The sequence below is a fragment of the Camelus ferus genome, chromosome 3 (assembly GCF_009834535.1).
Source record: "Camelus ferus isolate YT-003-E chromosome 3, BCGSAC_Cfer_1.0, whole genome shotgun sequence".
In the NCBI taxonomy this organism is placed as follows: domain Eukaryota; kingdom Metazoa; phylum Chordata; class Mammalia; order Artiodactyla; family Camelidae; genus Camelus; species Camelus ferus.
In genome coordinates, this window is record NC_045698.1 from 77,004,494 (window position 1) to 77,031,131 (window position 26,638).

General features: G+C 36.3%; 1 protein-coding gene across 8 annotated transcripts in view; it reads right to left on the reverse strand.

The window, feature by feature from the left end:
- The window catches only part of APC (APC regulator of WNT signaling pathway), a 126,038-nt gene that overhangs the window by 22,435 nt on the left and 76,965 nt on the right, over positions 1-26,638 (reverse strand). For 5 of the 8 annotated variants that reach the window (XM_014565908.2, XM_014565911.2, XM_014565909.2 and 2 more), the window contains 6 exons: positions 26,167-26,250; positions 18,340-18,444; positions 6,878-6,976; positions 4,135-4,513; positions 2,299-2,394; positions 925-978 (listed from right to left, as the gene is read on the reverse strand). In XM_014565908.2, the coding sequence (XP_014421394.1) occupies positions 925-978; positions 2,299-2,394; positions 4,135-4,513; positions 6,878-6,976; positions 18,340-18,444; positions 26,167-26,250 (817 nt within the window). The remainder of the gene's footprint in view (positions 1-924; positions 979-2,298; positions 2,395-4,134; positions 4,514-6,877; positions 6,977-18,339; positions 18,445-26,166; positions 26,251-26,638) is intronic. The other 3 variants (XM_014565913.2, XM_014565914.2, XM_014565912.2) reach the window with 3 other exon arrangements.

The following is a 26,638-nucleotide window of genomic DNA, read 5'->3' on the forward strand; positions in this document are numbered from 1 at the left end:
GAAAATTAGGATGTTTCAAGGTAATGCAGAGGTGATGAGCATATGCTTGCACATTTTTCTTAGTGTCTGTGTTAGAAAATAGTGGTCCAGATGAACCAAATATTACCCCAGATAGTATCTCATAACTTTATAGATAGTACAGGATCAATGGCTTCAGGGGACATTTAACAGGATCCTTAATTTAAACATCAAAAAAGATACAGAAAGATGACACTTAATTTTTTAGAAGTATATTATTCTTCTTTTACTGGGTTCTTTTACATTTCATTAACATGAAATGTCTCATTCTAAAATAGGTATTAGGGGCTCAACATCAACATTTGATACAGTGGTGTTTCACAAAAATTCCTGATCATAAGAATCACCTAGGCCACTTCAGATGTGATTACTAGGTTCCCTCCTCTGGAGATTGTATTTTGCTAAGTTTGATTACCAAGGGCCAGAGAACCTACAAGGTTTGACAAGTGCCTCTCTGGTGACCATTATGATCTAGTTTGGGAAATACTAGTGCAAATACATTACTAGTTCCTTGAAAGTCAGGACCGCGTCCTAATCATTTTTGTACCTAGTACCTAGCAGTTTCTGGGACAGAGCCGAGAATTAATAAATGTATACCTCACTGATACTATAGTCTAAAATTTGTAATAGTCATAGATGCAAACTTAAATCAACCTAATAATTACAGAATTTTCTATATGTACAAGTAACAGTCCCAGGAACTTCTCTTTACCTAACCGGACTTCTTTCCTCCTTATCCCCCACTGTCAGATCACTTGTGCTGTCTTACTCTATCTCCCCACAATCCACACACCCTGATCCTTCTTTTTGCTCCAGTGCAAATGCAGAGGCTAGGAGTGAGAAGGTCATCCCTTGTGGCTACATCCCCAGCAGTCACACCCCCAGAGGCCCCGTCCTGCTCCTCACCTGAAAGCCCCTGCCCTAGCTCCTGTGATGAAATGCCCCGGGGAGCCTTCCTACCTGAAGAAGGAAGAGGAACAAATACTGAGTCTAGGTTTTACTTTGAAATTCAGATGGTTAATGTGTCAGTCCTAGTCTACAGTTCATTGGAACACAGGACATTTATTAAAAAAAAAACAAAACAAAACCAAACCAAAAACCTTTGCTGGAGCTTAAAATTTGATTAGTTTTCCTGTTTATTCATTATTTCCCCCATTATGACTAATGTTAAAAAAAAAAAAAAACACCCTAACATAAAAATTTCACCAGTGCTGACTGTATTGAGGTAGGGAGAACTCACAAGATCATACTCAGTTCCACAGGAGGCTGGGAGGGATGGGGGAAGGAAAGAGAATCAAGCTGCCCACCGCTAGGGCCTGGGGGAAGAAAAGCATGGCTGGAGGGCAGGCCTGAAATCACAAAGCACAGAGCCTCCCAAAGTGATGACTCTGAAGGAGACAACACTCAATTTTGCCGTTTAGGTTCTCTGTGTTTAAGAGTCTCATGACTTTGTCACTTTTAAGATAAATGATGAATCACAATGATGAGGTGGTAGGAATACAAAGCTGGAACATAACGTATACAAACAGCACAAAAAGCAAGGGCACAGCTACACTAAGATGGGAACTCAGTGCATGGTTCTTGCTTGTGGCATGACTAGAGAGATCCAGTTCACATGAGATGGCTCAGCATAATGCAACTTATAAAGACCACACGTGCAAAATGAACCTAGAAATCAAAGAAAAACCATTACATGAAAAATGGGGTGCACAAATGCAGGTTATAATAGGTTCAGAGTGTGTGATAACACATACCTAAAAGAGTAATCTTTGCAAAATTAACGGAATGTTTCTAACATAAATTAGAGTGTAATGCTGTTCTATATTAACCAGTTTCAGAGATAACCACGCTGCTTATCATGAAAAGCCAGTAAAGTACTGATAACCATGAGGATAAATGAGAATCTTAGTAATAATTTCTTCTGGTATCCATCAGAAGTGACTGAGTTCAAGAATAGTCATGCAGCTCCACGTCTCAAAACAATTCAAATTACCTTCCCCATCAACTGTCAGCCAAGGTCTACTTTGACAAGAGGGGCAAGAGTGGCCCATTTAGTATTTTTTCTAATCTTCGGCTAAGATATTAAAAATCCAAGTAAGGTTATAACAGGGTAGCAATTTCTGTCACTTAGGACATTTTCTCCTCTGGACACCAGAATATGGTCATTTGGTACAAGAGGGAAGCAGGTGGTACTAGAAGTTAGTAGCCTTGTATCCCAATACCACAAGGATGAAAAATCTTCAGTATTCTTCCATGGCATTAAGAAATATTTTGTCTTACCAAGTTCATTCATTGCATGTCTATGCTCTTCATCAAATGAAAGTTTCATTAGAACACACACAGCAGGACAGATTTGATGTTCAACAGGAGCTGGCACTGAAAAATAAAATTGACATAAACCGTAGCGCTTTGTTTCCTCTAAAGCAGCGAGCTTTGTTATACTTAAAAAATACTTAGGGCTCACGAATATATCCCCAATGCATAGCAGTTTAGTGAATCAACAAAAATTTGCTGAATAGATGAATACCATAAACATGGAAAGGAAAATATAGGTAAAGAGTTTTTCTTGCTTCCATAAAAATGTTTAGCTCTCATCAGCCTTTGACTAGGTCTGTTAGAATAAGTCCTATGCAAGTTTATGCTATAACTCAAATAATAACTTAAAATTATGACTCTATGAAAGAATAAAAACATTTTGGTATAAAACTTTCTATTTATAATCTCTATTTAAACTATTGTCATGACTATGGCTTAAAGGCACATGGTTGTATACAAATGTAGTAGAGAAACCTAGTATAAACCTAGTAGAGAAAGTATCTAGTATCTACACAGACACTAGATAGTAAACAAAAATTTAAAGAAAAGGTGTCCAAGAAAATGTACCTCCACATTTAATACTATGCACAAAGTTTCAAAACTGTTACTTGAAACAAAAATTTTAAAAGCAAGTCTGTTTTTCAGAAGTAGTAATATTTATTCTGTTTAACTTTTCTGAGAACAGGTATTAAGAGCACAAAATGCAAGTCAGTATGTAGTTGTGGGTACCAAAGAAAACAATCCAGAAACACAGTGTTTCCCCAGTAAAGTACCTTGTTAGTTCTCCTCATCCCTAGGACGAATAGATACAAAGGACTACATCTGCTGTTCTCTTATTCTCGAAAAGTTTTAAACTTTGATTAAATTCGTCTTTATACCTAACCTAAAACAAATCTGCTAAATTTTTATGGATCATGCTCTCATCATCACTCCTCCTCCTGCTCCCCAAAATCAAGATGCTGACAACAGTCCTTTGTCATGTGTGTGTGTGCATGTGTGTGTTATCAGGTGAAAGGAAGGTCTTACCTTATATACTTACTGCTTTTGGTTCTTGCTACAGGAATGAAGTAAGTTAGGTCCCCAAGGGTCCCAACTCCCATGTTCCCTGCTCCTGAGGCCAAGGGTTTCTCCCTGAGCAAAGAGCTGGGTGGCTGATCACCCCCAGCAACTGGGGCCCCATCGCCTGAAGCAGGGTGGTGCAGGAGGAAGAGCACTGGGCTGAGAGTCAGAAGATCTGGCCACTGATCATGGCTCCACCACCTACTAGCTGTGAGGCCACAGGCAAGTCTTTTAGCCTCTCTGAGCCTCAGTTTCTTCATCTGTAAAATGGAGATGATAATACCTTCCCTTCCTACTTCACAAGGCTGTTGTGAGGATCAAATAACAGATATAACACAGCTCTGTAACCACTGAGTAGAGTGATATGCAAATATCAAAGATTATGACTTGACACTAATAGCTGAAGGAACTTATGTAAAGTCACTTTCTTGAGCTTAATCTATAAAATGAAAGAGATGGACAACTTAAGTGCTCAAGTTCTTTGTGGATCTTCTATGCTATGACTCTATATGTCTGTCTTGATTTTCTGCTCTTTTTTGGTTGCATTGTAGTACATGTAACATTTTCCTTTGCTGATTTTTTCTAGGGAAATACAGAAATTAAGCTTTAAACTATGTTAGCAGTGTAGATGGGTAATATGAATTTCCCACTCCTATTCATAAAGACACCATCCTAACTAAAAAAGTTTTCATTTCAGAAACTTTAGCATTTGCTTTGTAACATGCACTATAGGGAACATACTTGGATTTTTGTCCTGGTCCATGCCTTGTTCATGGGCTTCCTGCCACTCCCAACAGGTTTCACAGTAAGCTCGTATCTGTTCCAAAAGATGAAGGACTCGGATTTCACGCCTGCCTCTCTTGTCATCAGGCTGTGAGTGAATGATGTTGTGGAGTGCTGCACTGGCCCTGGCCCGAGCCTCTTTACTGCCCCGGGAATTTCCCAACAACACAGAGTCTTTGTCATTGCCATGTAAAAGCTGGATGAGGAGAGGAAGACATCCAGACTGTCGCATGGATATACAGCTGTCTTGGGAGCTAGACATAGCTAGCAAAGTTCGCGACATATCATCCTTATCATGAGTACCAAGCATTGACAACAATGAATACACCATTTCCACCTGTGGGCCAAATGAGTTTAGAAACAAAATTATGACTTTAATATCCAAAAGTCAACACCAATGAAGTGATGAATGGGATATTTATTGTAACTCATTAAAAAAACAAAAACAAAATCAAAACCCCTCTCCAGGATGAAGTAATGAGCGTTATTTCAAAATCCATATAATCATCACAAATTTGTTTATGAGTAAATATTAGTAGTGGTAGTATATAGTGTTGAAAGACAAAGTAGGCTCTTGCATACTTAAATTGTTGTTTGTCTGGATCAGCTGGTGATAATTCATTGATTATAATGAACGACAATCAACTTTTTTTCCCTCTCTCAAAACACACACACACACACACAGCTAGAAATGTGGTTTATCTAAATTCTTTACATATTAAAATTTTAATTTTTTAAAATCTACAACCATGATCAATAAATAGGAAACATTTTTAACAATTATTATTTACTAAGTACTAGTTCCAGCAATCACTAAACCTCACCAGATTACAATTATAATATCGTTAAAATTATGATTTCTCCCTTATACAAGTAAAAATCTGTTATAAAATGAAAAATGCCCTGATCATATAGGGGTACAAAGTGAGGATTCTTATTCAACTTTCTCTTTAAAGCAGCTGGTAAACATCAATTACTCTCTGACAATGAGTTCTAAGACTTTACTTAGGAGCTAGAGCTATTGCGTAAAAGTAGAGGCTTATCATATAAAACGTGTATCAAGTCTTTCAATTAGTGGTTCTTAATCAGGGGCTATTTTGACCACCCTGAGGCACATTCGGCAACGTCTTAGAGACATTTTTGGTGGTCACAACTTGGGAGGAAAAGCGACAAGCATCCAGTGGGTAAAGACCAGATGAATATCTGCTGCTAAATATCCTACAGTGCAATGAGGAATTGTCCAGCCAGTAATGCTGAGGTTGAGAAACTCTACTCTAAAAGTGCAAACACACACCACTCTTAGATATGAAAGCTTTGGGAAGGCAGTACAGAACTGAGGACAAACAGGCTTTCAAATTCTGGCGCCACCATTTACGAGTGAGCTGCGTGACATGACCAAGTTATTGGAGTTCTCTGAGGCCCAGTTACCTCAGTTGCAAAATGGAGAAATTTACCTAATAGTGTTTACTTTGTGAAGATTAAATGAAATAATACATGTATAGGACGGTAACTGGCATTCAAAAATCTAGTAAGGTCTTAGTATTACCATCATAAATCACTTGAAAAGGAAATGGTACTCTAGTTGCCAGTGTTCATGCAACAGTGCTGCTGAGCATCAGAAATTTCCATTATAGTAAAAGCTACTTGTTGATGTTGGACAGCTCTGGGGTTGAATCCCAATTTAATTACACAACAGCTGTCTGAACCTCTTTTTTTGCTCCAGTATTCTCATTTTGAAAAGAAGGACAAGAATATTTCAAAGGATTTTCGACAAGATCATAGAGAATAAACATACAATTTCTAGCACAGTTACTGGCATACTAGTGGTCCCAAGCAGCAGATATTATGAGTTATTAAAAGGATTAAGTCTCATATTAACAATACCACTGACACTCTAAAATTCATTTCTTAAATCAGTATTAGTTATTTCAGTAGTGCTTTTCCTAAGAGCCATTATATTATTAAAGTAAATGAAGAATATGTACAATATGGTGTAAAAACAACTAATGCAATTATTTAGATTGAACTGAAAATATATTGTTGAGTAATACCAGAATTTCATCTTTGTTCATACAATATTAAAGCCTCTGGCTTTAAAACAATAATAAAAGTAACTATTTTCTTTTCAAACATTCTATTCTCAAGTCCTAAAATATTTACTAACACCTAAGAGACCCTAAGAAAGCTCATTTATCAGCAGTGGATAACATTCAATGTCAATAATTTTCCATCCACTTAAATTAGTATTTATTAAACCCTCATTATGTGCAGGCTCTGAGCTAGATGCTATAAAGGATAAATAAAAAACAGTCCCTGTGCTCCAACTGTAGTGATTCAAAGGAGGTAGCCAGACTGCATGGGGAGGAGAGAGGACCCTGGAAGTCATAAAATGTTTTGTAGAGAAATAAAGCCTAAGAAGAGTTCTGAAGGCTGGCTAGGGTTCTGACAGTCATTCTGCGGTGGGGCAGGAGTGGTGTTTGCCACTGCAGGCAAGGCCCAGAGGCATAAAGTCACCGGGAGTGATCGGGAAGCAGCTGGGCTGGAGCTTAAGATTACTTGCAGAGAAGTGGTGTCATTTCTTTAAGAGACTGTGGTGATAGAAACAGAATTCTCCTCTAGCTGAATTTAAAAGATGAACGACAAATGTTTTAATAAAGTATTAAGAGTACTAGTACTAGTGACAAGGCTTATACTCTGTTACCTTGGTTCCCAGATGACTTGTCAGTCTTCGAGGAGCAGAGTGCGTGCTACTAGAACTCAAAACACTGGCTGTTTCGTAATCTATTCGTGCAGTTGAACCCTAGAAATTAAGCAAATGATAGACAGTATAATTTAGATTATAGATAAATATAGCCAAGTTCATATTAAAGTATGCCAAATGAATGTCTTTAGGTAAACAGCTAAATATACCATTAAAAGTGTGAACGTTGTAACTGCTCAAAATGAATATTTTTACCTATATACGTAAGTAGACTTCAGAGAAAAAGAAGGAAAAAAAATACTATTGCAAAAGACAGTTAAAGTACAATACAGAAGTAACCAAACACTGAAGAAATCCTAGAGTAATATTCTTTCACAAATCAAAAGGCATGAAACCACATTCAGTTTAATATAAATTGATTAACAGAACATTCTACTGAGTGATGAAATGCTCTAAATTACCACAAAACTGTGAATTTGGTACAGTCCAAGTTCTCCAGGAGCTCAGAGTACAGAGAAGACTGCATGAAATGTCTACTGGAGAAAGACATGAAAACATAATTGCACTGAGAGAGCTGAGGCAGCATAAACACCATAATACTGATGGAAAACAGGAAGAAACAACTATTGCCTGTAAACTATTTAAAATAACATTTAAAGGCCTTGGATTTTGGGAGCAGACAGATGGAAGTCTGAGTAAAGCAATGAATATGGAGAGTGTGCTAGAAGAGAACACGGAACAGTCTGACATAAATTGAAACACTATTTTTTTTAAATCTATCTCCTAAGGTAAAAGAAATAAAAGCAAAAATAAACAAATGGAACTTAAAAAGCTTTTGCACAGCAAAAGACACCACAGACAAAATGAAAAGACAACCTCTGGAATGGGAGAAAATATTTGCAAATGATGTGACTGACAAAGGGTTAATATCCAAAATATGTAAACAAGCTCACACAACTCAAGATCAAAAAAACAAACAACCCAATCAAAAAATGGGCAGAAGAGCTAAACAGACATTTCTCCAAAAAAGACATACAGATGGCCAACAGGAATATGAAAAAATGCTCAACATCACACATTATTACAGAAACACAAATCAAAACGTTATCACCTCACATCTGTCAGAATGGCGATTCATTCTATCAAAGACAACAAATATCGTTTTTAAGAGAAAATTAAATTTGTAAATGTAATTGTAGGAAAAAACTGTAAATGTAAAATTCATTCAACTGTGTATTTAAAATGGGTACATTTTATTGTATGTTACTCTTTCCACAATAAAACTGATTTTAAGAAGTCACACCTCGAGAGGTCTTTTTGATGTCTCCCCATATAGAAGCATATGAGTACCCACTTACACACACCCACATAGGGAAATTTAGGGTGAGAGTAAGAATCTTGGTACAGAACCCCAGTGTGGCTCCCCTTTCTAGTCTCTTCTCCTTATGTGGTTCTGGATGCTTCATGCTGATTAGTCCTCTAGGGGTTCTTCTCAGTTTGGAGGAGCAGGAACCTCCTCAGGGTAGAGAGAAGGGTTGGCAGAGAAAGACTCATCCTGCCTCCCTTTCCACAACCACCAGCTACTGCATGCTTCTATGGTGGTGTTCCAATTCACATGCAACCAAGTAACAACATTTACTGAGCTCCTGCTACTTTCTGGGTGCAGTTCTAGTCACTAGGGATGTAACTGAATATGACATTTCCACCCTCACTGCACACAGAGTCTAGACAGGTTGCTCAACATGTAAGTACACAGCAGTAAGTGCTTTGACAGAGGCCGTGTGAACACAGAGGAATGGCATATACTCAATGAGTACAGGGTAAAGTGCTATCTGATTTTGGACTTGAACTACTAGTTAATAAGAGGGGGGTTAGCCACAGGGCAGCCCAGACCAGGAGTCAGAAAGAACACAGTGTGTGTGTGAAAGACAGATAGATAGACTGACTGACTGATCTGGAGACAAAGAGCTTATTCTGATTGCAATAAAGAGGAGGGATTTGAAGGACCAAGACTCAAGGTAAAGAGAATAGTCAGGAGACTTAAGGAAATTTAAGCAACAGACCTTTCTTGGTCAACAGTAGAAGGGGAATGACTCCTTATCCTGAAGGAAAAATATTATCTTAGAGGATACCTACGTATTTTTACTGTTCCTGGTAGTTAGGATCTAAGACAAACCCTAAGGATCATTGTCTCCTAGTATTCATGCCCTTATGTAATCCCCCTGCCTTTTGAGTACAAGCTAGATTTAGTGAATGGCTTCTAGTGAACAGACTGCTGCAAAGGGGATGCAAAGTCACTTCCAAAACAAGGTTACAAGGACTGCGGCTTCCATCTTGGGTACTCTCTTTTGTTCTCTCTGAGGGAAGCCAGATACTATGTTGTGAACTGCCCTTTGCAGAGGCCCTAGTGGCAAGGAACTGATATCTCTGGCCAACAGACTGAGGACATGAGGCCTGTCAACAGCCATATGAGTGAGCTTAGAAGCAGACCTTCCCCTAGTCAATTCCTGAGATGACCGTGGCTCCGGCCAACACCTAGACTGCGAGCTGTGAGTCCCGAACTAGAGGTGCTCAGCTGAGCCGCATCAAGATTCCTGACCTACAGAAACAACAATAAATGTTGGTTGTTTTAAGCTGCTGAATTTGTTAAGCAGCAACAGATAACTAACACACTGCTTGAAACAGAAAAAGAAGCAAGGGGTTAAATCTTGAAACAAAGGAAAACCTATGTCCACAATAAAATGTGTTTCTGACATTCATTTCAGTGTAGATACCAAATTGTCTTTAAGCTTGGCTTTGGGACACTCCCCGCCTTTTTCTCCCAATCTACCTAGCTAGAAATCCAGATGCATTTATTATAAGGAGATTTCAAGAGCATATTCCCATACTCACTCTACCTATAAGCCTAGAACTTGAGCCTTGAGAATCTTTCCTGGGTGCTTTTATTATGGCCAGGTCTGCATTGACATCTTTCAGAGGTAGCAGACAAATGGTAACCTGCAAGAAATGTAACTTCCTAAGAAGTGTTTCCCACCCAACTCATGACTAAATTCTGAAGAAATCTGAGTGTGATTAACTCACAAACTCAAGACCTATTAAAACAGTCATACTGCACATACATTAAATCGGCCTTGCTCACTGTCCAAACATAAAAGTATTCTCCATATTGTTCCTAACTCTTAGTCCAAAAATGTTATGTGTGAGACCCTATCTCCTATTTTCTTTCCTACCCAAACTTCCTTTGGAAATTCCGGCTCCACACTCCATACATCCTCAACTTTTCACATACTGTTCCTTTCACTCCTGAAACCTAGCTCTCATAGGAAGCCACTCCCTGCTGCAGCCCTCTCTCCTACACCCTGCGACCTAGGAGTGAGGAGGAAGCACAATCCTATGTTCTCCTCACGCTTCAGCACCACATTCCTCCACTTTCCTGTAATAACCCCAAACCTCCTTGTGTTATAATCACCTTTCCCTTTGCCCAGTGCTATCATCTATTAACCACCCACTCACTGTCCTCAATCATTAAGTAACTTTGGCACAATGGTCACTGACCTCCTTCTACTTTAATTACTGCCACCATTCTGGGTAACTTATGTCCCATTCAAAGCCTTGGCCTCTCAGTTCTCTGGTATCCTCAATGACATTTTCCTCCTCTACTCCATCTTAGCCACTGACATCTATGGCTGTATCCTGGACCATTTCCATTACCCCAAAATGTGCCAACTCTGAATAATGTGCTTGTTGTAACTCTGATAACCTATTCTTCTGGAAATCTCCTTTAACCATCCCCAAGAAAGCTTCTTTGAAATGACTGGAACACCCAGTGCATGAATCTCTTGATGGACTACAAAGTATCTCCAGCTTTGATATACTGTGGTCCATCACTTCCATAATTCTCTTGTTAGTTTTTCAGTACCTCTGCCCCATGGTTATTCCATTCCATCTGTCTGGAAACACGGAGAATGCAGATAAATCCAACTGATTTCCCTACATGCTAATATGGACTGCTGAGCAGTATTTGAGAAATCTGAGCATGCGAGAATGTCACACAGTTCTCCGGGATGCTGCCCATATAACATTTATGGTCACCAGTACACCTGGGCCCTTAGTACCCCACCTGCAATCCTTGTATCTCCAAAGTCACTCTCCTTAATTTTCTCACAGTGGCTATTTTAGATATATTTCCTTTTGTATAAAAACGTGGCCCTTCTTCCTTTGCCACAAATAATTTTACATTCTAATTTACATATAAATAGAAGCCATTGGACAGAACTGCCTCAAACTTCTTGCTACCAAGCTGACAAAGCCACCCGCCTCCATATCCATCTCCACCTTCTGCTGCTGCTGCTTCTGAGACTCTCTCTCCATCTAAGGCCCATCTACTAGGTGTGCTCTAGATCCCTGCCCTCCCTATTTCTCTTTGTTCTTTTGGATCTTCAAGCTTTCTTCCTACTGGCTCCTTCCCATTATCATTCAAACATGCTTGTCTCTTCTACCTTAAAAAAAAAAAACCCAAAAAACCAACAACAACAAATAATCTCTCAATTTTCTCTCAAAACTATTCTGTGTCAGTTATTGGCCTTTTCTCTCTTGGACAGTTTACACTCAGAGTTTCTGGAGTTAGTTCAAATTGCTCTCTTCTACTTTTTATTCACTCCAGTACGACAAGGTAGAGAAGAAAGCAAGCCAATGAAACTGCTCTTGCCAAGATCGGCACCTAACTTCTTTATCTGGTGAAACCTCTCAAAAGATTTTTCAGTCCTTATGGTCAATGGTGGACACTGTTAACTATTTCCTCTATTTTGGAACAATACTGTTCTCTGGCTTTGGGATTTTAACCTGGGTTTCCATCTTCTTGTTCTATAATCTCGTTCTATAATCACAGGGGATGTAAAACTCTCCCATACCTTTAATTTTCACATTTTCACCCTTCCGTTCAATTCCAAACCTATTATCTAATAGCCTATCTGACATTTCTACTTCATTGTCCAGCTTAACATTTTTAAACCTAACATTTCTGAAACTAGATTATTTTCCCCGACAAACTTGCTCCTTATCTAGTGTTAGCGCTGAAATGCATGACCATCCCTCTAGCTGCCTAAGACAAAAACCTGGAAGTCATTCTTGATTTCTCCTTCCTCCTCAACCCTCTCATCTGACATTAAAACTTTATGGATTACATTTCCTAAATCTTCCCAGATACTCAGGTATCTGCTGACTGACTCAAATCAGTTCTTCCCTAACTCCCAAGCCACCGTCATCTTTTACCTACATTACTATACTTAATTTACCCATTTTAAAGGTGTTAGAATAAATGAAATGGTAACTTCCTCTAGGACCAAAATCCACACTTTCCACACCATAACACACTTTGTGGAAAGTGCTCATCCATCTTACTTCTAGAGTATAAGTTTCTTGAGGACAAGGTAGCATCTATCTAGCTCACCACCACACCTTAGGGTTGAGAACAGTCTTTGCATAATGCAGATGCTTAGTAAACAGACACTGAACAGTGATGAAAGAGTTTTATAATATCTTTCAGGTGAAAGGGGTGAGGAAAAAAGTTAACAGAGTGAAAAATGGGTTGGGGAGTAGAGAGGTGGGGATAAGATGAATGGCTGGAGGGGACCCCTTCAAGTAAGTACAATTCCTTTCCACTATATATCAGAATCGAGCATCTTTTTATTTTGATTCTCCTTATTCACCCTTAAATATCCACTGCTATTACAGGCCCTCAAATGTTTGCTGAGGGCCCTCAAAGGACTATGTCTGAGCATTAAAATTAGTAGGGTTGGGACAGGGTCAATTTCAGCTACACTTGCTGGGTCGGAGCCCCTCTTCTGTCCTCTCCTGCTCACTTTAGAAAGTGACACAGAAGGGTTCACTGCAAAGGTAGCAGCAGTGTCCAAATCACTGTGAAACCTCTCGTAAAAGGGGGAGAAGCAAGCACTGCCCCTGCCCTGCCTTTTTTTTCATACAAACTGTCCCTGGCAGTAATCAAATAGTATAGATAAGGAGAAGTTTCTCTTTAAAGAAATATTACAGCTAATTTTGTAACCTTTAACAAATTAATGGAGCTAGGTAGGCAGTAAGTATCAATGGCTGTTAATATCACAAAAAAACAGACAACCAGACATTATATGCTTCCTGATGGAAGAACACAATGCCACCTAGGAAAAAGTCTTGTCAAAAAAAAAAAAAAAAAAAGAAAAAAGAAAAGGGTTTAACCCAAATTTGATCACATCTCTAGACTGAAAAGACAGTGTATAAGAAATACAGAAGACAGAGGAACATGTCAAACTTCACAATGGAGGTATTATCAGCAAAATCCAGACAGACTATGGAAAACTCTAGAAGATAAACAACTTTGGTTCTTCAACAAACAAACAACAAAAAACTAAAAGATAAAGAGAAAATCTATAGATTAAAAGAGACTTCAAAGACATATTAACCAATCTCATTGCATGAACCTCATCTCACCCTGAGTCAAATAAATTGAAAAATTTTGACATTTATAAAACATTTGCAAAACTGACTGACTGGATATCTAATGCTATTAAGAAATTACTGTTAGTTTCTTTAGGAGTGTAATAATGACACTATAGCTATGTATTTTTAAAAAGTGTTCTTTGTTCTTCTTCCTCAGGATTGCTTTGGCAATTCTGGGTTTTTGTGATTCCATATAAATTTTAATATCATTTGCTCTAGTTCTGTGTAAAATGTCATGGGCGTTTTGACAGAGATTGCATTAAATCTGTAGACTGCTCTGGGACTTCAGAAAATACCACAAAGCTAAAGTAATCAAAACAGTATGGTATTTACTAAAAAAAAAAAAAAAAAAGACATATATATCAATGGAACAGAATAGAGAGCCCAGAAATAAACCCACATACCTATGGTCAATTAATCTATGACAAAGGAGGCAAGAATATATAATGGAGAAAAGACAGTCTCTTCAGCAAGTGGTGTTGGGAAAGTTGGACAGCTACATGTTAATCAGTGAAGTTAGAACACTCCCTCACATCATATACAAAAATAAACTCAAACTGGTTTAAAGGCCTAAATATAAGACATAACACCATAAAACTCCTAGAAGAAAACATAGGCAAAACATTCTCAGACATATCATAGCAGTATTTTCTTAGAACTGTCTCCCAAGACAAAAGAAATAAAGGCAAAAATAAACAAATGGTATCTAATTAAGTTTAAAAGCTTTTGCACAGCAAAGGAAACCATCAACAAAATGAAAAGACAACCTATAGAATGGGAGAAAATATTTGTAAATGATGCAACTGACAAACGGTTAATATCCAAAATATACAAACAGCTTATACAACTCAATTAAAAAAAAAACCCAATCAAAAAATAGGCAGAAGACCTAAAAAGACATTTCTCCAAATAGAACATACAGATGGCCAACAGGCACTTAAAAGATACTCAACAGCACTAATTATTTGAGAAATGCAAAGTGAAACCACAATTAAGTATCACCTTACACCAGTGAGAAAGGCTATCATCAAAAAGTCTCTAACAATAAATGCTGGAGAGGGTGTGGAGAAAACGGAACCCTCCTACACTGTTGGTAGGAACGTAATCTGGTGCAGCCTGTATGGAAAACAATATGGAGGTTCCTTAAAAAACTGAAAATAGAGTTACCACATGATCCAGCAATCTTACTCTTGGGCATACTTCCTGAAAAGACAAAAACTCTAATTTGAAAAGATACGTGCACCTCAATGTTCTTTTACAATAAGCAGCTCTATTTACAATAGCCAAGACATGGAAATGACCCAAGTGTCCATCAAGAGACAACTGATTTAAGAAGATGTGATTTAAGAAGATGTCGTATACATATACAATGAAATGTTACTTGGCCACAAAAAAAGAATGAAATATTATCATTTGCAGCAAAATGGATGGACCTAGAGAGTATCATACTAAATGAAGTCAGAGAAAAACAAATATTATATGATATCACTTATATGTGGAATCTAAATAGTAATAAAAATAAATGTATATACAAAACAGAAGCAGACTCACAGACACAGAAAACAATCTCATGGTTACCAAACTCATGGTGGGGAATAAATTAAGAGTATGGAATTAACAGACAAAGACACAAACAACTATACATAAAATGGATAAGTAACAAGAATTTACTGTATAGCACACGGAGTAACTATGTTCAGTATCTTGTAATAACCTATAATGGAAAAATAATTTTAAGAAATGTAACTGAATCATTTCGCTGTATACCAGAAACTAACACAATATTGTAAATCAATTATATTTCGATAAAAAAAAAAGAGTTCTTAGACGTAGAAAACAAACATGTTTATCAAAGGTGGGGGGGGATAAATTAGGAGTATAGGATTAACAGATAAATATCATTATAAATAAAACAGATAATAAGGATTTACTATATAGTACAGAGAACTATACTCAATATCTTGCAATAACCTATTATGGAAAGTAATTGGAAAAAAATATATATATATAACTGAATCACTTCGCTGTACACCTGAAACTAACACAATATTGTAAGTCAACAATACTTCAATTTTAAAAAGTGCTCCTACCTTTTGGAAATACACAGTAAAATATTTATGCAAGAAATGGTGATGATGACTGGAATCTTCTTCAAAAATAAAATAGGAGGGCAAAGTGGGTAGGGTACATGTGGATTACTGTATTATTCTGTCTGTCTTGGTACATATTTGAAATTTTCCATAATAAAAGGTTTAAAAACACATATTGGCAGCAGAAAAGGTTTTCTTACTGTATCATCTCTTTCCCACTCTTGGTTGAATTTTATGACTACTTACTGATTATATCACTAGCGATCTGATTCTAAACATTAAATAGAAAATCTGAGAATCAATTCATATCTGAATTACACACATAGCTATATACTAAGTAAACAGGGATCTGACTGTATAATTTACCTCTAGCTTTCTTTTTTCATTTAACTTCCAGGGGAGATTAATGACAGATAAAGAAATCCTATTTCTAGAAGGGATATTAGTCTTTTCTTCCAACTTAACATACATTTATTGTTGCTATCTACTATTTATCAGATACTATGGGGATATGACATTGGGTAAAAGTGGAAAGAATCTCTGCCCTTGTGGAGCTTACAGTCCAGTGGGGAAAACAGAAATAATCACACAAATAAATGTGAAGCGGCAAATGTGGTGGTCTTTAGAGGAGAAGAACATGCTAGGACAGCCTGTAATAGTGGGATGAACAGCTCAAGACTCTTGAGAAAGTCACACTTAAGCTCAGACACACATGAACTGAGTGCACTGGATGAGAAGAGCACTATATGCAACAGGCACAGAGTGTGCTCAGGCTACAGAAAGAAGAAGCGCAGTGAAGGTGAGATCCTGAAAGGTCAGTGTGGCTCAAGTGGTGAGAGCAAAGTGTGACATAAAGCTGACAAGTTAGGTAGGAACCAGATTATACAGGTCATAATAAAAGGTTACCTTTTTCCAAAACCAGGGAAAGTCAACAAAGGATTTAACAAAGAGGGTGATTTACTCTTGTTAAGATCATTCTGGCAGAGTGGACGTGGGCAGGAAACCAGGCTATGTACAATGAACTTCCACACAGTGGTAGAGACAAGGCATCAGGATAGGAGCTTTGGTGGATCATGCTACTGTGGTCCTGAGACAGTCAAAGAGATTATTTTCATTTTTAATTAGTCTCAATGGTTTTTGTCTCTGGAGCAAATAATAAAACAAAACAAATGAACAAACCCCAAGAGGCTGTCATATGTATAGATCCTGCTAGGACAGGTGAAAGGAATTTTGGTATAACTGAATTACAGTCATACAGATATATATCACTCATCTACATTATGATCTAGGAGTACCTGTAGCTTCATTAATGTGATCTTGCTTTTGTCTTATAATTTTGCTATGATTTTTTACGGCATACTGCAGTTTTACATTGTTATATGAAACCTACTGATCTTTTATTTTATGGTTTCCTACCCACTTCAGGATTGTAAAAATTCTACCCACATTTTCTTCTAATCTTTTAGTATTTTTAATAGTTTTCATTTTCAACATTAAATCTAATCTACTTAGAATTAATTCTGATGTAAGAAGTGTGCTAGGGATTAAATTTTTAAAAAATCAATATCCAATATTACTGGATACATGAGGCTTTAAAGTACATAATAATTGGAATACGACCCAAAGCACTAATAGTGGGTCTAATTGTAAGTAAATAAATTTTTTTCTGTTAAGAATATGGAACTTTTCTCCCTTCTACATATGTGTAGGAGCACACAATCTTTCCAAATCCCTAAACAACAAAGAAATAACCCAAATGTGCTATTTAAATATAATTTCTTCTGCCCTAATTTACCATCTATACAGTTTTCTCCAGTACAATGCTAACTAGTAACAGTAAAATAAAGTATTCTCTTGTTTTAACTCAGGAAACTGAATTTAAATACTTAAGTATGAGACATTTTCTTTTCTTTTTCTTTTTTTAATTGAAGTACAGTCAGTTACAATGTGTCAATTTCTGGTGTACAGCGCAATGTTCCAGTCATGCATAAGTATGAGACATTTTAAGTTTTAAATTCTGATGTACTAACAAAAGCATGTTCTTTTTAAATAAACAGTATGATCAAAAGTAGCAGGTACTAAAGGAATATTTTATATCAACAGTTAGAAAATTTCCTTAAAATCAACTTAGTGAAATTCTATTGTAAAAAATCATTCATTTACAATATGTAAAAATAGCCATAGAAAAAAATGTGGAGAATACAGAACACTCCAATGAAAAATACTGTCATATTAGGATGCATTCCAAGAAAAGCCTAACAGCAAATTGATGGCAGCATAACAAGATAAGTTCTACATTTTAAAAAAAGTCAAATTGACTTCCATCATTTTGCTAAAAGAAATAATAATAAGTATGACTAGGCTATGTTTCTACTTTTTATGAGTATTAGAATCACCTTTTCCAAAGACAGGATTTGCATTTCTAGATTTATATAATCTTGAAGTATAACAGAAAAAAAAACTATAACTAAGTCCTTATGATCACTTTTAAAAACATAAAAATGTCTGTACGAAAATGCCAGAGAAAGAGCAAACTTATTCAATGTAAGCAATAATAACTAGGTCAAATCACATATAACCAATATGCAGCTTAGTATTTATTTTTCAAAAAAACTCTACTCACGTTAATCATTTTAGACTAAAACAGAGACACACAATTTACAGCTATAAAATATTCTTAGAAATTTTGAAAGCATTATTGTTGTGTATAATAAAGAAAAATGACATAGCACTTTGGTACAGAATCCTTCTAGATATCCTTTTGGGACTAAGGAAACAGACAAGATTTGCAGATCATTCTGAAGATCGTCTTACTGAACATTCCTTTTTAAATACGCAAATATTTAATCAGGAGAAACCCCAATGAAACAATTTATTTACCTGCCCGCTACCCGAAGTTGCCATGTTGATTTCTGCCACTCCTTGACCTTCATTCTGCCGCTCAGCTTCATGTGAGCCAGCTTCATGCTTGCTCTGAGATGACCTCTGTTAATATGGAGTTAACATCATTATATACAAAAATGGTGTATGCTTTCTTAGCCCTCAGCTTTTCTTCTTTCTTGTTTTAAAGCTCTGAATACATCAACTATACAGGTTTACAAAAGGACAGAACTGCACTTTATACTTCATAACCTCCAGCAGGGCTGGCAGTCGACTATTTCGGTAAAAGGAAAGTGAAGTGTGTCCCTTGAGCATTAGAGCTGCACAAGACAAAGGATTTTCTGAGACTCACAGAAACACCATCTTCCACCAGCTGTGCTCACATCACTATCAGGGATACAACCCAACTAGAACAAATAACTGTCTTTTCTGCAAGGTCACATGGTTCTGGCATTTAATGGAGCTGCAAATATGACAGTTAAACTACTACCTAAGCTTACAAATACCTTCTGTGTAAGTGTATTTATACATAGAATATATAGATATACACACATATACATATCTCCTGCTAAGAACGTCATCTGAAACCAACAGATAAGCTCTTAGATTCTGATATGAATAAGACCAAAACCCTCTTCTAATGTAACCACCATCTGCTATGTAAAATGAAAGTGACAGATTAGATCCAGTAAAAGCTGTTATTTCAAGATAGATTATACCCAGTACAAAGCAGTCACTCTGAAAAAATCAGTGCAGAATCAAAGAAATGAAATAATTTTCCATTATCTTTTATAGAAACAATTATAAATGTGCTTGCTCTAGGAAAATGACACTCAAAAATAAAATCTACACTTTAAAAAATTTGACATCATAGTGGAAAACTATATTACAGAATGGCTTCTACGGAATTTCTGTAAACTTCAGGCTTTCTAGACCACTTAAAATGTGACTTAAAATTAATTTACATCCAATATTTCCATCAATAAATGAGTGTAAGTTCTATACAGGCAAAAGAGAGGTAGTTCCAAAAATCCAGAAATAGAAGGAAAAATGACCATCGGAAAAATCCCTCTGTAAAAGTCAACAAAATCAACAAAAGCAGAGAAGACAAAGTCAATCTAGAGACAAAATGAGTCAAAGACCACTGAAACTACAAAGATCTGACACTAACATAACTGAAGATGTCAATATAAAAGTAATTACTGAGCATCTGCAACAGTAGTCACTTGCACTAGGTGCCGAGGAATCAAATGCTGGCACAGCCACACTTGCTCAATGCACTCTTCAAGCTTCAGCCTAGTGAGGGAAACTATCAAATAATGAGAGAGATAATAAAGCTTAAACTTTAACAAATACTCTGAAAAAAGCATACAGGGTCCTATTAGGATACGTGTTACAGGGACGTCATACAGTGTAGGAGTTTGGGGAAGAGCTCTCTTAGGAAGTGCTGTTTCAAGTGAGATCTAAAATACAAACAGGAGTTCTAGAAAGTGGTATAGGGGTAGAGGATGAAGATTTTATGTAAACAGATGAACATACACAACTGGGGGTGGGAGGAAGCATGGTTTGTTCTAGGACATCAAAGAATCATAGTGTGAATAGTAGAACAAAAAGATGGTTGAAAAAATATCTTACTGATTATGTTGAATTATAGTGTCATTCTCAGAAGGCACTCTTGCCTCCACATAAATAATACTAGTATATTAAGGGAAAAAAGTTGCATGCATTTTTATTTATTTATTTTTAACACCTTTATTTTGGTATGATTCCTGTAAACTATACATATTTCAGATGTACAATTTGATGAATTTTGATATATGTATATTTTGATGTTTTAAAGTCAAATTTTAAGTGGTTTAAGTAGGCAGGAAACAGAAAAGACCAGTTTGGAGACTATATGTTAAAAGTGTGAGATGATGGTACTTTACAACCAGGGGAAGCAGTGATGGAGATAAAAGAAGTGGAGACAGGTAAATCTGAAGGACTGTCTGACAGGCTGGATGTGGTGAGTGGATGAACGGATCTGGCATCAAGAATTACTCCTTTGCTCACACAATTGAATAATGATGCTGTCATTCACAGAGACAGGTAATAGTAAAATAGAATGAGGGTTTTTTGGAGGAGGTGGAGTTATAAGGAGGACTTATGAGGAGATCATTAATTATGCTTTGGATATGTTGGATTTAAAATGCCTTTGAGACATCTTAAGCAGAGATGCAGAGCAGGTACATAAATTTAGGAGTCTGGAATCCAGGGCCAAAAAATGAATCTGAGATCCAATAGTATATAGATGGTAAGTGAAGCCCTAAGCATAAATAAGGTGACCTCAGGGAGGGAGAGAAAGACAAAAAAGAGAAATATGTCTGAGGAATGCCGACAAACCAGAGAAGTGCTGTCATAGATGTCAAGAGAAGAATATTTCAAGCAACAGTTAAATGTTCAACACTGTGGAAAATACCAAGATGAAGACTGAAAATGTCAATTTAATTAATATGCAAGTCATCGATGATCCATTTCAGTGAAACTAAGAGAACAGAGACTAGACTGGCAAGGGTTAAGAATAAATGGTGGGGAGGAAATATAGACTTGGAATCTAGAAACACCACTGGAGTGAAGATTAGGAAAAGACGATAAGGAAAGGAAGGGGACAGATTAAGACAGTTGCAGGAAGAGATGGAAATGAGGAAGGTTCATTTCATACTTTTAAGGGTAAGACGTAAGCATGTTTAAATGCCAATGGAAACATGTCACAAAAGAGGAAGAAGATAAATAAGTGAGAGAAAAGAGGTAAGAGTACAAAGTCCCTGAGAAGGCAGGAGAGGAAAATCCAAAGCACAGGAAGGAGTGCAGAATGGTTCCTGGTAGGAAGGAGAGTTCCAATGATAGCTACTGTTTTCTCTGTAAAGGAGGAGGTACCATTATTAGGAGGAGGAGGAGAAATAGCAGAAGGTTGAAACAGTCATTTCTAGGAGAGAGAGAATGTGAGATCCAAAGAAACACAGTAGGCCTGCAGGGCTGCCAGGCCCAGCTGACGATGTGATGATGATGAATATGATGAAGTTTAAAAAAAACCCCTAATGTTTGCTATGCACTGATCACTTGGTATCTATTGATTTATTTAATCCTTACATCAACTCTATGAAGTAGGTACCATTAAAAAAAAATTCCTGTTTTTTTTGGGGGAAGGGTAATTACATTCATTCATTCATTTACTTATTTTAATGGAGGTCCTGGGGATTGAACCCAGGACCTGTGCATGCTAAGCATGGCCTCTACCACTGAGCTATATCCCTCCCCCCAGTAGGTACCATTATTGTCCCCATTTTACAGATGAAGAGACTGAGGCACAGAGAAGATAAATGTATGGCTTTAGGTCACATACCTAGTAGATGGCAGAGCTACAGGTGGTATCACAACCCAGGTAGTCTGACTCCAGAGCCTAAACTAGTACTTAACACTTATATCCATTTTTTAAAAAACTCTTTCTCCTTTACTTATTTATTTCCCTTTATTCTTTCATTGATCCTAGGCTACAGGCCTGTCTGTGGTTTTTAATCACTATCTATAACTACTGCTAACACCAACAACAAAGAGACTGTTCTGATTCCTATAAAAAAAAAAAATCCTAACTAGTTTCATCATTGCATAGTTGTTAGACAACTTTACCAAAGTTTTCTATCCTAGGACTGAAAACATTAAAAAAACAGACAAAACAATTTTGTTGAGGTATTTACATATCACAAAATTTGCTTTTATCACAGAAGTGTATAATTCAACGATTTTTAATAAACTTACCAAGCATCACCATAATCCAGTTTTAGAATATTTTCATCATTTTAATAAGATCCCTTGTGCTCATTTATAGTTAATCTCTATTCTCATCCACAGCCCCAGGTAACCATGAACCTACCTTCTGTTTTTATGAATTTGTCTTTTCTGGACATTTATTATAAACGGAAAATGTGGACTTGTGTGTCTGGCTACCTTTACTTAGTATGTTTTTGAGGTTCATCCATGCTACAGTAAGTGCCATCAATTTGTTCCTTTTTATTGCCTAACAGTATGCCATTCTAAGGATATGCCACATTTTGTTTATTGATTCACCAGTTGATACACATTTACACTGTTTCTATTTTGGGGCTATTATGAATAATACTGCCATGAACACTCAAGATAAAGTCTTTGTGTGGACATGTTTTTGTTTCTCTTAGATACCTGGAAGTGGAATTGCTGGGTTGTATGGTAACTCTACGCTTTAAACTTAGGTAACTGCCAACTTTTCCAAGCGGCTAAACCATCTTACATTCCTATTAGCAATGTATGATGGTTTCTATTTATCCAAATTCTTGCCAGTGCTTATGATTTCCTTCATGATTCTAGCCATACCTAATGAAGTGGTATCTCATTGTGGTTTTAATTTGTATTTCACTAATGGCTAATGATGCTGAGCATATTTTCATGTGCTTACTAGCCATTTCTGTATTTTTTCTGGTGAAATGTATATTCAAATCCTTTGCCCATTTTTAAGTGGGCTTGTGTCCTTATTAATGAGCTGTGAGAATAGTTTGCATGGGACTTTAATAAGTATTTCTCACTGGCTATTTCCTAGAGCTTTTTAAACCATGCTATAATTTTCCTCACAGCTCCCATACCTTTGAGTGCCCCAAATGTATTTGCTTGTCAATAAATAATCTGTCTGAAAGGATACATGAGAAAGCAGAGGCACTGGTTGCCTCACATATTCTTTTGGAACTTTTGAGATTTGAATCATGTGCAATAATTACATCATTTGAATTATGTCCAGCATCTAGACCCTAATTCAGAGTTGTCAGAAGGTAGGGCAAAGACAGAGCTATAAGATGCTTCATGGTAGAGAAATTATTCGGCAGACATCTTTTCTTGTCTACACTGCATGTGAACTAACACATGAGTGTCCGACCCCTAGTTTTCTCTATTTCCTAGCTTCTCCCTCAGATCTATAAGAATGACAATAACGGAATAAAGAAACTTCAAGCAGCCAAATTAAAAAAAAAATTTTGTTTCTTTCTTAAATGTGACATGGCACCTTCCTTCAGTTTACATTCACTGAATAAATGTAATAACCATTTTAGGCTATGAATTATATAACCATTTTTATAACAAAAAGAAACAAGAAAAGATTAGGTCATAGTGATAGACAGTCAACTCCAAATCCAATGATACAAATACAATTTTGAACAAATACAAAAAACACAAAGAAGCACCTACCCTGCAATAAACTTAACACCTAAATTCAAGGTGAAGAGTATTAAATGGAGTAAGAGTCCATTTCATACAAATAAAAGATTCAATCAACTAGAAAAAATAAATGTAAATATTGATTTAGAAATGGGAAAAAAAACTGCCAGAGGTAGCCAAACAGTAATAATCAGAATATTAAAAAGCTAGGAGAATAAAACTATACAGCTAAAGCTAGAAACACAGCAGCAAAAACTCAAAGTAGAAAATATTAAAAAAGAAAGTATGAATGTAGTGTTGCACAATAAAAACAAAAGCTGCTTTTTAAAACAATTTTTTACAGCATAGTAAGTTTGATCAAGGAAAAAAGAGACACAGATAAACTACACTGGAAAGCCAAAGAGGTCACAGTAATCAGAATGCTACATACAACAATGACATCGAAAAAGGAGCAAAGAGATATTGTTTCTTTTAAATGGTCCTTGTAAGTCAACACTGCAAAAAGGACACTTATTCCTTATATTACAAATATGTGGTTTATACTGGCTTAAGACAGCCAGGTTAAACTACTTTTAGAAATACGACTGTGACACTGTACTTAAACTGCCTACTTAGCAAATACACGTTTCTACTTACTTCAAATTCATACGTACTAAAGTCAAAATTCCTAAGCTATTAAAAAAGTCAGGCCTGGATAAAAACATTCTTTAAAAGGACTCTACACTGTCAAAAGTTACACTTTTAAACATTAGACAGGGTTGTCTTCCCTGTGTATAAATGGGCCTGCAGTAAGTTTTTGATTTAAAACAGAACTGTTCATTATTTGACCGAATACTCTGAGAACAGATACATGGATGGAAAATACATGCTGGAGATGATAGGACATGACAGATTTGTTTTACATACAAAAGTTTTCTCTAATTATTAAAATCTGTATATAGAATATACTAAAAATCACAAAACAAATGGCTAAACTAGAAAAACAAGGAGGTATTAACAATGGTTACCTGCCTTTTCATGTTATTTATGATTTTTATTCAGCTACCCCCCCCCCCCAGTCCTTGTTGTCCTTCATATCACATTTTCCTTTACATTTACTTCATCCTGATGCCATTTTATTCATCTGTGGTGTTGAGTACTGGAGAGATCATTTTATTTGGAAAACTATGCCCTTAAATTCTGGGGAATTTTAATTTATTTTTATGATTTCCTTCCTCTAGTTTCTCCATTCCCTTTCTGGAACCAGTTTTTATTTGGATATTGAACCCTACTAGAATGAGTCTCTCATTTTCTTATCTTTTTTATTTATCACTGCATTATCCTTTTGTTCTACTTTCTGAGAAATTTATCTTCTAAAATTTCTATTGAATTTTTCATTTCTGCTATTACACTTTTAACTTCCATTTCTTTTTAAAAACTTCTGAATGTTCCTTTTGTATACCACCATTTTCTTGCTTTATGGATGCTTTATCTTTCATTTTCAGACTATTAACATTAGTTTTATTTTTTAAGTTTTCTTCTTGCATAGTCCCTATTTCCACTAAATTTTTCTTATTAGAAACTTTCTTAAAATGTCAGTAGTTGTGAGCTATCCAGCCATATTGAGGAATGGGCTACCTATGAAACTCTATGCCTGAGGAATGGAGTTTGTCAACTATAGCCATCCAGTAGGGTAGTCTAGCTGTGTCGTTTTATTGGGGAATCCTCCAATGTCAGTACCTCTAGGTCTTTCTTCTGGAGTTAGTCGTATTTCTTAGAGAAGTTGCTACCAGAAACTTCCCTGTATTAGGAACCTGTATGCCAGTGAGGGTTTCAGCATTCAGTAAGTAAATTTTCACTTATTTACTTAGTATGGGACCCCCCTCAACTACAATTATACTAGGATTGCCCCTAATCAAAAAGACCCTTTATTTTACCTTTTCCAGAATAAATCTCTCATCTTTTGCTGAGACTGAAAAGTACCAGTCACTCAGCTATGCAGAGTAGAAGAGTGGTCCTGGAGGTTCCACCGGCTTCTTAACAAATTTTCAATCATCCTCTTGTTCTCCCTGACCCCATCCTCTTTCCTTTAACCCCCTTTTTAATCCTCACATCCAGAGGTACTTAGTGTAACCAATTCTGGAAACTCTCAGGACTCCACAGTATATAACAGGTTGCTTGGGACTTCCTACTGCTGACTTAGGGGTCAACTCTCCACTATATGCTACAAGAGTGCACTTGTTTATCTGTTTTCTAGCCCAAATTTTGATGTCATCTCCCCGGTATTTGTGCTTTTCCATTTTATCCTTTTACCGTCATTTTAACGGGGTCTGTGGAGTAAGCATAGAAAATGTATATGACCAATTTTTACTATGGATTACACGTAAAGAGAAAGCTTATTTACTTGTGGATAATAGCCAAATTAAATTAGTTAGCTGATGTAAACTGATAAATGAAGTAAGATATCTATATTTATGGCTCTATAAATTTTAAATACCAAAACTTATGAAGTGTCTCAATTCTCTAGAAGAACATCTAATTTGATGATGATGCCACATTAATTACATGTATTTTCTTTTCTTAGAACAACTACCTATATTCACATCTGCAAATAAAAGACAATTTACTAACCTCTGCTTCTGTTGCTTGGGACTGTAAAAGCTGTCGTATACGAAGTATGTCCTTCTCTATTTGTTGAATTCTGGTTATTCTTCGCTAAAATAAAATAAGCAACCAAATTAAATCTATTTTTATTAAAAACATTAGTTTAAATAACAATGCTATGGTTCCCATTTAACAGCTTAGGGGTATTCCAAATCACTCTAATATAAGAATTAAATATGTATATGTAACCACACACTGTTGACCTATTGGGGTCAATTCAATTTTTTAATACATCTAACTTTTTACAATAGATCTCAAAATGTTTAGGAAAATTGTACAAATACAAGCCATATATCAAATTGTATGATGCATGTAGTGTGAAATTGGTATTTAAAAGCTATTCTCAAAAACTATTTCAACAGAGAATTACATCTGAATTTAATACTTTATATTAATCCATGTCAGTACACTACAATGGATTTATATAAATCGTGGTATA